Source organism: Apteryx rowi, unplaced genomic scaffold, assembly GCF_003343035.1.
Source record: "Apteryx rowi isolate R43461 unplaced genomic scaffold, aptRow1 scaffold_55, whole genome shotgun sequence".
In the NCBI taxonomy this organism is placed as follows: domain Eukaryota; kingdom Metazoa; phylum Chordata; class Aves; order Apterygiformes; family Apterygidae; genus Apteryx; species Apteryx rowi.
Window position 1 is genome coordinate 1,627,704 of NW_020450816.1, and position 13,958 is coordinate 1,641,661.

Below are 13,958 nucleotides of genomic sequence, written 5' to 3' on the forward strand. Positions count from 1 at the left end.
CAAATATACTTACTCTGTTTTGACCTAACTGCCCCCTACTGAAGTCAACAGTAAAATATCAACTGACCCTAACTGAGCAGAGCCATCATTAAGCATTTCTGTAACTTAAGCGCTTTAAAATCTAAAAAAAACCCCAAATCAGACAAACATCTAGACAAAGAAATAGAGCATTCAAGTGAATTTATCAGGGTTTAATCACAAAAGACAGTCAAACAGAGAAGCAGAGAATGCTCAAGATAAACGCACAATTTTTCCTCAGGCAATTAGTTTTTCCAACACAAACTGCTCCCGAGCCTTTTATAAAGTTTCATTAGCCCCTAGCTTCTGCAGATCTTTTCACGAATGTCAGAAAATTGAAAGGAAGCACTTGTTGAAATGCTTAGATCCTAAATTGAGACACACATTAAGTATCTACTACATATTATTAAACAGACAACTTCCATCTTTCTGATGAACAGCAAGTAGATGCGTGAGTTATCTTCCTAAGTTCAGTAAGATTTCAGCATGGGGACGGGACTATTTCCCAAAATAATTCTGTTATGATAAAAAAAGCTGTGTCCAACTACTGCATTTGTTTTGATATGCTTCAAGCTTTATTCTCCTAAAATCACTGTGGTTGAGTTTGTGGATCCGCAAGTATTGCCATATTTTTAAAGCACTGTTGTATTTCTTCAGGATGAAGTTACTTGCTACATGGATGGAGGAGACTGTACTGCCTCCCCATCGGGACCACATCACATAACCAGGAGCGTGCAGCCCTTGTTGGGTGCTGCTACTGAAGAAACGCAAGGGCTGGGGGAGAACCACGCTACAGTTACGTTCCCTGCCCATTACATTTACAACTCCATTTCTAAATTATTATTATCATACTCATCATTATCACTGTTGCTATACTGGGGCCTGTGAGACTGCCACATCACGAGAGCACGTGGGACATCAGTTAAGCACAAGAATAAAAAGCCTAGTCCTCATCGCAATTCGAAGAAGTTGGTTAACATTCTTGTCAAATTGGTTGACACTTCTAGTAAATTGGAGTAAGGAATTAATGCGTTTTCACAAAAAGGATTTTAAAATAATTCTGAAAACTCCATGTTGGATTAAGAGGGAAATTTTATCAAGTTACTTACACTTTAAAAAAAAAAAAGGCAAACCTTGCATACCCATTTTATTATCATTTTTACTCTGTTGAAATCATAATGCAACTATATGCATTGGTGCTTGCCAGGTCCTGCCTGCAAAACAACGTTTTTGTTCCAAAATTCATTAAAAAAGTGCACACAGTAGTACAATAGGGCAGACTTCTTCAAAAAAATCAAATTAAATGGTTGACAATGGAAACAGGGAACCTTAAATCTCTCAGAAAAAAGAATCTGAAGCTGCTGCATGAGCTTTAAACAGGGAAGCAATCTTCATATTTTAATCTACTTTGCTCCAAAACAAAAGTCCCAAAGTATTTTGGTATGTGATTCATTAGCCAGTTAGATCACATATTAACATAGTTTGTGCCTATAATGGAATGGCAGACAGAAATAAATAAAGATAAAAGTCTGTAAGAAATAACATAAACTTGAACAACATTTTTATCCTTTTAAACAGGCTGTCACCACTGAAGCTTATACAAGAAAAAAACCCACCAGCCTGTCATATTAGAAAGAGACTTTTTTGTGCGTTTGCGTAAACCAGTTGGTTTGTACATTCTGCCATATGCCCCCGCTCTCTTCTTTTGCTAGAATAAATTTTATTCTCAATTCATGCCATCAAATGACAAATCCTGTGGCAAGTTCACTGTAGGCAAAGACACAGGAAAGTCGGTAATTATTTCATATTATGAAGACATATGAAAAAGCAGGCTAGAAACTCCTGGAAAGAGGAGAGAAAAGGAACACCCACATCATTCCTCCCATTTTCAGAAGGAATGAGAAGAAACAGAAGGGAAGTTTTAAGGGAGTTTGCCTAGGGCTATGAATCAGCCCAGGGGCCCACCCGCATCTCTTCCAGAGCTGTGTGCTGGTTTATTCCTCTTGGTCTATCAACAGTATGATCTGAGGCTGAGATGAGCTCTGCCTATGCTATCTCCTTCCGCAAAAAAGGGAGGAGTCAGTGAGTAAACTGCCAATGGTTATGGCAAGTTCTTCTCTGGCAGTAAGCCTAAGAGCTCTTGAGAAGATCTTAGAGATTAATTTAATTGTAGGCAATTGCACTATCTGCACCACTTCCAAGCCCCCACAGCAACTCAAGTCACTTCTCCCATCCCTAAAAGCTCTGAAATTCATCCTTCTCTCTGGCTCTGCTGAAATATTTCAATTTATGCTTTGGTTGTCTTTAATCTCAGCAATTGCAATCTCTTCTCTGGTTGTCTGTTTATCCATCTCTCCCCCTTCATCTCCTCAGAAGACAGTAGTTCGCATCATTTTTCACCTACCAATCACATCATGCGGCAACCTCGTTTCTTCTGCATTTCTCCTCTCTCACCCTGCATTCCATACAGTTTCTCAGTTTTTGCTACATAGGTCTATCTTATTTTATTATCACATTTGTCTAATATTTTACAATCCAATCCAAATCCCGCTGAACAAAAAACATGCATGTAGATTATATCTGGTCACTAAAAAAATCCCAGTTTTATGTACCTACTTTTCAGGGTATACTTGTCTGTAACATTTTAGATGCATTCAATTTGCATTCAGTTCCATGACCATGAACCAAGTCATCAGTTTGTAAATATTTTCCTGTGTGAGTAAGTGATTATAAAGTAACGTTATTTATTCTAACATCCAAATGACTGAGTTTAGACCTAGCAGGAACAGATCCTGGCATATTCTCATATATAAACACACAGCATACAAAGTGAAATGTGAATCTTCTATCCTATCTATTAAAAACTTCAGTGTTTGAAAATTAAATCCTCTTGCTCATTTCATTTGGAAATTCCATTCTGATTTTCATCTGAATAAGAACTGCAGAATTTGGCCCAGTGTCAGCTACTTCTCTGTGATTTTGTTGGCAGCCTAAAGGCATAGTTAACATACAACACAGGAATTAGAAGCACTACTGCAGTAGTAGTTCAGCACAGAGAGCCAGACTACTTGTTCTAGATAGTTTTTCTTGGCTTGTAATTCCCTCAGACATTCACTGTTGGGGCTGCAGTTTCACCCTGAACCTTAACTCCAGAATTCATACTCTGTTTACAGGATGGGTTACTTTCTTACGCAGTGCCTCGGGTATTAAATGCAGGAGTTTCATTAGAGTTAAAAGCTGCATTTCCCAAACCAAACTTGTGAGAACAGTAGCTCACTTGTCATATGGTTTTTACTGTCTCCCCTGCGCCAAAGGGCATATCGCTCATGAGCCATTTCATGGAACTGCAGGTCTGTTTGGCTGTACTATCTGTATTGGATCAGTTCACTGTTGCAAGACAACTAACCCAGAAGTGCAGCTAGAAATACTGAAAGCTAAGAAATATGAGCCCCATCCTTGCCTGCTTGCTACAGTCACAGGGTTGAAAGCATCCTGTGTGGAGTTCCCACATCTGAATCTGTTCTGCAGTCAGAGTATTGCTGTACTCTGCAGCAGTTGTAACGGGGCCAGTTTCAGCATCAAAAGACCACCATGGCACAGAAATTTCCCAGCTCCTTCCTTGTCAAACCCTCTGTACTGACCATCTACATGGAACAGCACTTGTACGAATATGAAACAACTCTGCACCGTCTGTTTATTCCCTCCTGCCACAATCATTGCTGTTGTAGGTTCTGAACTCAGGAACTGGAACCAAACCCTTGAGTTTATCTACAAATAACTAATCTCTTGCAGGAGAGGAGAACAAGTTTGCTACATGGAATTGTCTCACACTATGTAGATTTTTGCTATTCTTAACAGAGCTGGGTGGCCCGTTGCTCAGCAATGAATTTCACTAGTGACAACCATCTCTTAGAAGAAAACTACAGTCTTCAGCAATAAAGCAGAAACAAGAGTCTCAAAGGTTTGGTCCACGCTGAAATACAACAGCATAAGGAATTCATAAATTATCTAGGTATGATAACGTTTGTCTACTGAAACTAGATTCTTCCCCGTTCTGCTCTTTTCAATTAATTTAATGTTTCTATATGTTTACTTCAAATTTCAGTAATTCACATGCATTTATCTGCTGGACGCAAATTCTATATTGGAAACAATTTGCTGTTTGTGATCTGTGTTTACAATTTTTGTTAGCCATCTTTTGGGGACATGATAAACACCAACTTTTTCCAGCAGTTCTGTCAGGTTGCTTACAAATAATTTTATATGGCAGATTGGCTCAACAGGTGGCCACATAACACAATGTTATTTTTTCTGAAAGATGCAGGAATTCTTGCAGAGATGATGAAACTATAATGGCCGTTAAGACTGGAAATTATGGTGACCATGTAAATAGGTAGCTGTAAATAAAACATAGGCATCGCTGTATTTCGTGACTCCTTCTGACAGTATGCCATGATATTAACTATTTTCTGAACTAATCTAGTAGAAACTCTAGAAAGAACAGCACAGCTATATATTGAAAACTGCAATAATATACAGATATGTATCTACATCAAATGGATTGTGTGATACAGAGCTATGCTTTCTGATATATAACATTCATTCACAAAATAATTGTGTTCACTAAAAATAATTAGATAAGGTTATCAGCTGAAAACACATTGCACTTTACAAAACACTGACAAACACAGATGTGTAAACTGATGAACTGACAACAAACATATTCCATTCATTTCCAGGATTTAATAAGTTGTTTTTTTTTTTTTTTTAAAGGGAGCACACAGAGTCAATCATGTAGAATTTCTCTCTAAAAACTGTTGTTTTTTGATACCCACACAGTAGCAAATGAGCTCTTTGATACAGTGTCATGTTTTAAAAAGAGGAAAAAACAATATATTTGATGACAACATATGTAGTCTCTTTTTCTTTTCAAAGTAGTAAAATACAGACCTTTGTTTCAAAAATATATGTATCTGTTGGTAGGAATACTGGTAGAACATTGTAAGACTTCCTAAATTTACTTTCGAGAATTTATTTGCCTCATTATTTAGGGTAGAAAGCAAAGATGACAAAAAATAATGAACAAAACAGTTCTTTTCATTGGTTGAAATCAACACTGTTATAAATACAGCTTTCTCATTTGATTGTAATATTATGACACAGACTGGCAAGACGACACATGCTTATAGAGTGAAAATCTGGCCCAACTGAAATCTTCAGGATTTTTTGGTTTAAGCAGGAGAAGGATCTGACCAACCATGTATAACCTTGCTAGCACAGCTGGTTTATGTCATTAAAATCTCCCATCAGTTTTCAGCTGTGGAATGTAGATTAGACAGAACTCCTTCACTGGAGTGCCCTTCTACCAGCTTCCGTCCTGTGCAAATCTTGATTACATGCTCTACATCTTATTAACATAACCAACCACCAGTTCATAATACATGTGTAACAATGAAATGACATTGTGTTCAGATATTACACTGTCTGAATGCACTGGCTATAAAGAGTTACCTTTTTGACCTCATACTTAATGGCCAGTTTCACACGACTCAGTGACGCTCTGTGTCTCTGCGTTTCAACTGGCTCAGAATTCAAATCCCCGTTTAAAATGGCCTCCACTTCTTCTGAGTCTCGGCAGAGATCGAGAACACCAACCACAAAGTCCTTGCACTGCATAGACAGCTTGCGATAGTCATTCTAAAACAGAAGGATAAGAGAAAACGGCCCATGAGGAACGTGCTTAAGAATCAAAGGCAAGGAAAAAAGAAACTGTTCTAGTTACTAAAAATTAGTAGTGTCAGAATATGTCAAGTTATGAGTGTATCAGACATTACAGACTTTTTGTATGGCAGAATCATTTCTTTTTTGATACAGGAAATCTTTTTCTGCTGCCCACCAGAACAGCAGAACAGCAAAAGCTTTGAGTGCTGTAAATAATTAATGAAATCATTCCTATAGGGTTGCCTCCCAGCCTATAATTGCTGTTCTTTCTACAATGCTGAAGTGGCTGCTTACTCTTTACTCTCATTTATACAGTATTCATTTTTCCGTCCTTCTTTCCCCTTTGCTTCCCACCTTTCATTAGGTTGGCTTCATGCGGAACAATGGGTTACAAAGCAACTGCAGAGAATAACCGTGGCAGGAAATTAGACACCCGTGTTGTGTAGCAAGCCTAGGGCAAGCTTCCTGTACAGACAACTGAGAGAAACCAGAGTCTTCAAAGGGCAATTCCAAGGTTTTACATTAGACGCCTGTTCTGAGTCATTCTCCGAGAGACCATCTTTCCATTGCTAACACAGCCAAACTACAGAGACACACTTTGGTAAACTTCCAGTTTTCTTTAAAAGTTCTGCCCAATTTTCCCTTCCTGTCCTTTCCCTCTCTTCTTCGACTTCCTGTCCATATCTGTCACAAACCACTCCTTTTCCCAAAATCCCTTATTGTTTCAGGGTCCCTCATTTGTTCTTGTTCCATCAGTTTTCCCTTCTGTTATTGCTGAAGTCAATATTGTGTGTTACCTTCTGAAAGTATGTAAAACCAACACCTGTTTTCCCAATTCTTAAAAAACAAATTCCCTCCTCCTATTCAGATTCTTTTCCAAACCTAATCTGTATTAGGAAGGGTATTTCTGTAATCTGAACTAGTTTTAAATATAGTTCAAAACTGCTTCCTACTATGATTTTAAACAAGGCTTCCTGGGATCGGGTAGACAACCACAGTTGCTCCCTCCTCCAATGCCAGGATAATTAGGCACTCCAGAAACCTAAAGTCCCTTTTAGTAAAGTATCTCTTTCTGTGCCCTCCCCCGCCACCAGCTTCTTCCATTTTGCACAGTATCATCAGCCATTTCCAGATTTGTGGCATGTGGATTACACCTGTGAAATCTTACTGTCACATAGTAAAAGCAACTTTTTTCCTTTTGCTGGTCCTCAATCTTTCTTCTGTCTCTCCTCATAGTCTCCTCCACCACTTCACACTTTTGGACCATCTCCTCAGTTACACTCTGTGTAACTAAGTGTTGTGATCCTTCCTGTGCGTCTATCGAACTGTTGTGTCTAGGATACTGGGATAATGCTTTTCTCTACATACATACCTTTTGTCTGGCATACAGCTCACAAGTTTCATGCTCTTCCTCCGTATTCTTTTCGCCTCCTCTCTCCGCACGAGCTCAGGTCTAACATTTAGCTTTTATCTTTCAACTTATCAGTTGCTCATACATGCTGACATTGCAAAGATTTCCATCTAGCTAATCTCACATCTTTTCTGACAAAAATGGTGGCTACTTCTCAAACTCTTAGGACAATTCTGTTAAGCAGGCAAACATGAGTCTGTCCTTGCACTTTTGTTTAGGCTTGTATATCTGCCTTCCACCACCTCTGTGACATTGTCTATAAGCTCATATGAGAGTTCTGCTTAAAACTCTCGGTCTTCAATTCCTGCGTCCATGTCCTCTCAGCTTGACTTCTATGACTTTTTCATCTGAGATGCAGCTTCCGATTCCCTTACATAAAGCTACAGTTGGAGGAGGAAACTTGACTGCACCTGCCTCTTTTACCTTGTTGTATCATCAAGTGTTTCGGTGTCCAGTTCAAACCAGTAAAGCCTTCTCTTTGACTACCCTATAGCCTTGCTTCAGTTGTTTTTTCCAACAGGCTATGAAAAGGCTAGTCGAGTCCTCCATCTCACTACTTTTCTATCTTTGTTCATCATTCATCAGTGAACTCTGTTCATTTTCACACATTGCCTTTTTAAAATCATTTTTGGGGGTACAGGTTTTTCCTTTGTGGTTCCTGTCATCTGGAAAAGGCTTCCTTACTGCCTCTGCCTTCATTATTTGCTCATTTCATTTCAAATTTTATTTGAAACCCTAACTTTTTTTTTTCCTCTTGCTGAAGTAGATTACTTTTCCCTCCTTGTACTACTGGTTTTGTTAATATTTTTAACTTAGCATCTATAAAATGTTCTGGAAAGAGTATAAACAAATAAAACGCAATAGAAGAACAAACATGCTGTCAGTGGTTTCAAATTATTTTGGGAAAGATGGGAAAAGAGACTGCACAGGATAATTGTAGGAATAAGCTAACAATCCCATAGGCTAGATTCAGATATGAATCAAGATCTCTGAAACATTACTGGAGACAAACAAATAATCCTTGGAATTGTGTTACTATAGAAGACTAACATCCCGCATATGGACTAGGAAATAAACAGTCCCAACCTTGATAGGACCCCGTTATTCCCCTAGGCCACAGGAGACTAATTCAGTCGTCATGGAACCAACAAGATGTAACGCTATTTTAGATTTGTTTTTCGTAAATAAGGAGAACAGCATAGATGAGCCAGTTATAAAAATAATAAGTAATAAGTAATAAAACTAAGTGGAAGGACACGCAAATATTTCTGTAAGATTTAGGACTTTAAGAAGGCAAACTCTGATAAGCTAGTCAAGGGAGTGAAATGGACTTACAAGCATGGAGGTCTGAATGTAGAGAAGGCTTTTCAGTGAAAGATAGGAAAATGATTAGACATCAGATCCTACACAAATAAACACCTTGTAGGGGAGGATTTCAGAATTGTTAGCTTCAATAGCCACCTTAGAAAAGGTGAGGGGGAACAGCCTAGACCAAAAAGGAAGTATCATCATAGAGAATAAAGCAAAAACCGTTAAAAGTCAGGCTTGGAAAGGATATTAAGAGCATGAATATTCTTCATCATATTAGCCAGAGAATATGAAAAGAGGATGGGGATTTTCTTCGCGAAGACAAAATAGAGACTAAAGATAATCCCAGTACAGCCAACAAACCTAAAGCAATACCTTGCCTTCAGCTTACTTCAGTACTATGTTGTTTCATTGCGTATCTTAAGTTGTTTTACATTTTTCAAAACAGAATTACTACAAGTCTGTGAGAACTTGAAACACTTTGCCTTAATTTCTTATTTCAGAGTTGCTTCCACATTTTCATTACAACTAAAGCAGCATTTATTGAGATGGCCAAGCACAAAACATGATAATCATCAGATACAGCAAAATGTTAAATCAACACGAATAAGATTGGTAATTAATTTTCCTTTAGCAAATTAAAGTAGCTGTAATTCTGCTACTGGCAGTATGTGGAAGGATACATTAACTTCACTGACTTAGATGAAAGAGAAACTACATTCCTTCTCACCTTAATTTTGCGGGCACATGTAACTTTACAAGATTAAAACAAAACAAAAACAGGTCACTGTTTTAGTATTAATTCTATCTATCCTATGTTGAAAGGTGACATCTCATTAAAGTTTAACAAAGTTTAGTTTAGCTGATTTTGTACTATTGAAGGTCCTCATGGCACATCAGAGTTCAAATTTTGCCTTTGTGTGAATGAATATATGCTGCCCAGCTGTGGGGAGTTTCTTCGTTTAAAATGTCTTTTTTCATGTGCAAAGATCTCAGAGATGAAGATGGGCTTTGCTAACTGTGAAGAAACAGAATGAGAAATAGAGAAGTTCTAATAGTTTGGAAAAAGGAATAGTTAATCTTAATGATTCACTCCATTTTCTTTACTATTTTACTGTTCTCTTTTTGCTTAAAAACCACAGAAGTGTAATACAAAAAGTTATATTACAAAAAGTTATTTCTCAAAAATTTAAAGAAAAAAAAATCAGGAAAATCTAATTTGATTTTCTTGCATTTAAGCCATAGCCCAATCACATTACACACAGTCACACATATGCATGGAAAAGTATACTCTAGCATCAGTTTTACAAAAATGTAAATGTTCAAGCAAGTTTTTGCTAGTCACACTGCTACAGCAAAGGCTCAACACAGTTTTCTCAATTAGTACAAATTGTGCAATAAGAATACGTTTTCACTGGTGGCTACAACCATGAAATATTGCCTGGAAATGGCAGAGTGGTGTAAAGTCACCTAACCAGGGCAAAAGGGGGACAAACTGTGATGGCTGTAATACCACATGAAGATCACAATTTCAACAGAGCACAGGCCGTTTCATTTTGCTGTTCACTCTCACAAATGAAGACTCATCCCCGCAAGTATGTCTACAAGTGTCTCAAGCCTCCTGACTGATCATGGCGGAGGCTGCAAAGTTTCTTCCCTCACAGCTCATACTTTATACCCATACTTTTTCAGGTACCCTGAAAATACACCCATCCACTCTGTGCACAGCCCTGTTGTTCATATAAGGACAGACTGCCTTGCATGGACCATTTGCCTGCTACACAAGAGTTGCCTGCTCTTGTACATATGTACTTGTACTTCTTGTACTACATATGAATGACATTGAATTTTATTTTGTCAAATTTAAGGATTAAATAAAGCCTACAATATTTACAGATCCTGTTAGGAGAGCTGAAAACCCTGGTGTGCATTGTTAGCATCTGACTCAGACTTTGAATCCTACACTAGGAGAACTCGTTAGATTTCCCTCTCTAGGTCTTTATTTTCCTTATTTGTAAAATCCAGTTTCTCTCAGTCTATTTGATTGCTTCATAAACCTAAACAGCCAAACTTTGCCCACATTGTAACCATGGGACCCAATCCTCAAGCAATCTTCTACCTCTAGGTAAACTGCGGTTTTAAAACTGTTGTGCTGGCAGCAGAAACCACAATCTGTGGTCTGTCACCCACCCACACAGCTCTGTTTTCTCTTGAGAAGATACTGAGATCAAATGAAGCCTGGACCACTCATCTCTTCCCTATTCTAAACACCACCACTAAAACTCCCTGCGTGAAGCATCCAAACCCATGTTTGAAAAACCCTGCTACACACAGTGCCAATTGCCAGGTCCCTAAGGGGAAGCCATGCTTCAGGGGAATGCCAAACAAAGCGCAAGGCGCTTACGGACCTGCTTATATCGGGGAGCTCTTTGCCTATTTTTCACGATAACGCAGGGACTCTGGTTCCCCGACTAGCATCGTGCATCTTCAGTTAATTTACAGCCTAACTTAGTTGGTTTTACTAGCTGTATCTTAAATGACATCTCTCTCAAAAATTAATGGTTACAGACATCTTTGTAATATCAAAAATATCAGTCCGTTTTCTGCATTTCATGGCTATCACAGATGACACCTCAATCTAACGGACAACAGATCACAAGCGGAACTGCAGACCTGTGCCTCACCAGCAGTTTCAGAGGACTCTGGCACACATCAACTGTCAGATCTCAGTCTGCCCAACTCTGCATGTTCCATTTTCCCTCATAATAATAAAGACTACATTGAGTTTATCTAGAATTGTTACAAAGGATATATTAATCTGTGTGCAAAGAGTAAAGCATACAAACAAAAATCTAAAGCTGATTTTATCCCTGAGATAAACTATTTTAAAGAAAATTTATAAAGAGCTCTTTATAAAGAGAAATTGCATCTATTCAAATAAAATGCATATATCTACTTCCTGTTATACAAGAGCCAGATTTCCCTAAGCACCACAGTTCATGACTATGCACAGCTGCATAACTAATTCACACACTGACGGGCGAGTGAAGAGTTAACAGGACTGAAGTTTGTCAATTGATATGCAGAAGAACTGATAGCACAAGAGCTGACGTGCGCAAAGCTGTTGAACAGAGGGCTTAACAGGACTAAAGTCGTCTACCAACCGATATGCGCAAGGACTGACATGCGCAAGGCTGCGGAACGGCAGCATTAACAAGCCCGAAGAAGTGAAGTCTGCCACCTGGAATCTGCACGGACCCCCGGGGAGGGAAGAAGCAATACGGAGGTGTTGTGGTCTTGCCTCGCTAGCAGGGTCCTCCCGAGCAGACAAACAGACAGTCCTGTGATTGCGAAACTCGCAAAAAGTCAGCAAAAGCAGTGCTTGCCCAGAGCCCCAGCCGTATAAAAAGAGGCTTGGCAGCTAGGAGAGTTGGAGCAGGGACGGGAACGTGACCTGAGCATCCTCTCCGGCTGGACCATGAGTATTCCCCCCCCCCCCTTTTCCTGGGACGCTGGGTGAAGGTAACTCCTCGAGGTCGAGAGCCCTCTCACTAGGAGAGTGAACAAGCTAGCTTTCAAGTAGGGATAAGCAGTCCCTCCAATTAATAACGCAGTAATCGACGGTTTCAGGTTATCCTTTCTAAATTAGTAACTGATGGTTTTGTGTTATCCTTCCTAAATTAGTAATCGCATTATTTTAATGGATGTTACTAATCCAAGAACTTGTGTGAGGAAATAAACATCTTTTTTATTATTATTATATTACTGTCTCAGTCGTTGCTATCGAACCTTCATAGCATGACAGCGTGACACACACACATGCAATCGTACATGCAAGCTGAGTATTAGGTATTAAATTGTCCTTTTGAAATCATGTACATAGTTAGCCAGTTTGCATATATAACTGTAGGAACTGTATAGGCAAATCAAGCTCGCAATTGCACTAATGATTATGGAGCTGGGCCCTGTCCTTTTAAAAACTGGTCCTAAACGTAGTTCAAGCTTGAACACTCTTTGTTAGTTCAGCTGAGATAACACTATGTAAATTTACTTGGAACAGTGACAGATTCTGCCTTTAGATGCACGTCCACATCTTCCATCACTTTCAGCAGGAGCTTTTAGTACAACCGAGAACAGGTATTTATCCTATATAAAGTGGGACTACGCTCCTTTTGGTCCTTGATATGACAGACTGAAGTCTGACATGATGTCAGATAGCGCAATTCTCACTGAGAGAACTGAGCTTGCTTACACCAGGACTGCATTTAGCTGAAAACTGGTATACACAGACTGTCATGTGGCTTCCTAGCTACCTTGTCTCTTTTTTTTTTTTTTTTGGCTATTGCTACTCCAAAGGAGAGTTCCATCAGCTGTTCTGATTGCTAGAAATTCTCCTGTCACCGTGCAATAACATTTTTAAAGGTCTGAGAGAGGACAGTAAATATCAATTAACTTTAGTAGCCTACAGCAACTGCAGTGGCCAGGGCTTGCTAAAAATAAACAAAAAAAACACATAAAAATTGGGAATATTTGTATTGTAAAGTATTTTCTGGTGCTACTGGGATTGGAAAATATGATTCTCCAACTGTGGTAATGAACACTGTTTTACATTAGGAAAAGATACAGTTCCAGACTGAGCTCCCCCAGCCAGTCTCTCAAGTATAAAGCAGTATACTTCAGAGGTCTGAAACCACTTCAGAAAGCCAAGTGACAGCAGAAAGCTGCACCGCAATTTTCTCTAACTTAATAGGTTTGGTCCTTTTCCACAAACGGGAGGAATTCAACTAGCAGATTAATACACTTTGAAAGCTTCGTTTTACTTGTAAAACGCTTTCTGAGCAGGCACATTTGTTTATAAAAGCCTTTATAAACATCAAAATTGGTGAAAAAGTCCAAAGCGAAGCAGAATTCTGGTCTCATATCTCAGACTCAGAACTGCATTAGCACTGCTGCTTTCCTTCTAATTAACTCTACGTACAAAATACCACTGAAAATCTGACCGAAGAGAATCTATTCAGCTCCTTTAAGAGATTGAGAGCAAGAGCTTAAGGTTTGGTAGTAACCCTCACTCGGACAAAACAAATGGAAATTTCTGACTTTATCCCAAATCCTGTTGTCAATCCTGGAATGGGGACTAGGATTGCCAGGGAAGGTAAAAGGAAAAATGATGCAGTTCTCGCTCTGGGAGCTTGCTTCCTCAGAGATCTACCTCTACAGCTGTCAACACAGCATCTCATATTACATTCATCTTGCTACACTGGCCACTAGAATGACATCTTGCTGCTTTGACAGCCAGGCACTGATAATCTCTGCTGTTCCCTCAGCTAGTTTCTAGACCTAGAGAGGACTCATCAGGATGTTCAGACAAGCCAGCATGCTTTACCAGGATTAGGAGAAGCAAGGAACAAACTACAGGCAGGAAGATGTAAAGAATCCAAAAAAAGTTCAAGGGAACAGAACACTTAGAAGGGAGACCAAAAAAAAAAAAAAAAAAAAAAAA

General features: G+C 39.0%; 1 protein-coding gene across 4 annotated transcripts in view; it reads right to left on the bottom strand.

Annotated features, from left to right (window-relative positions):
- TRPC3 (transient receptor potential cation channel subfamily C member 3) overlaps nt 1-13,958 on the bottom strand; it is a 49,759-nt gene that overhangs the window by 20,031 nt on the left and 15,770 nt on the right. For all 4 annotated transcript variants that reach the window (XR_003256001.1, XR_003256002.1, XM_026081464.1 and 1 more), the window contains exon 3: nt 5,530-5,715. Coding sequence is in view for 2 of the 4 variants with exons in the window: in XM_026081464.1 (XP_025937249.1) it covers nt 5,530-5,715 (186 nt within the window). In the remaining 2 variants the exon portion in view is untranslated. The remainder of the gene's footprint in view (nt 1-5,529; nt 5,716-13,958) is intronic.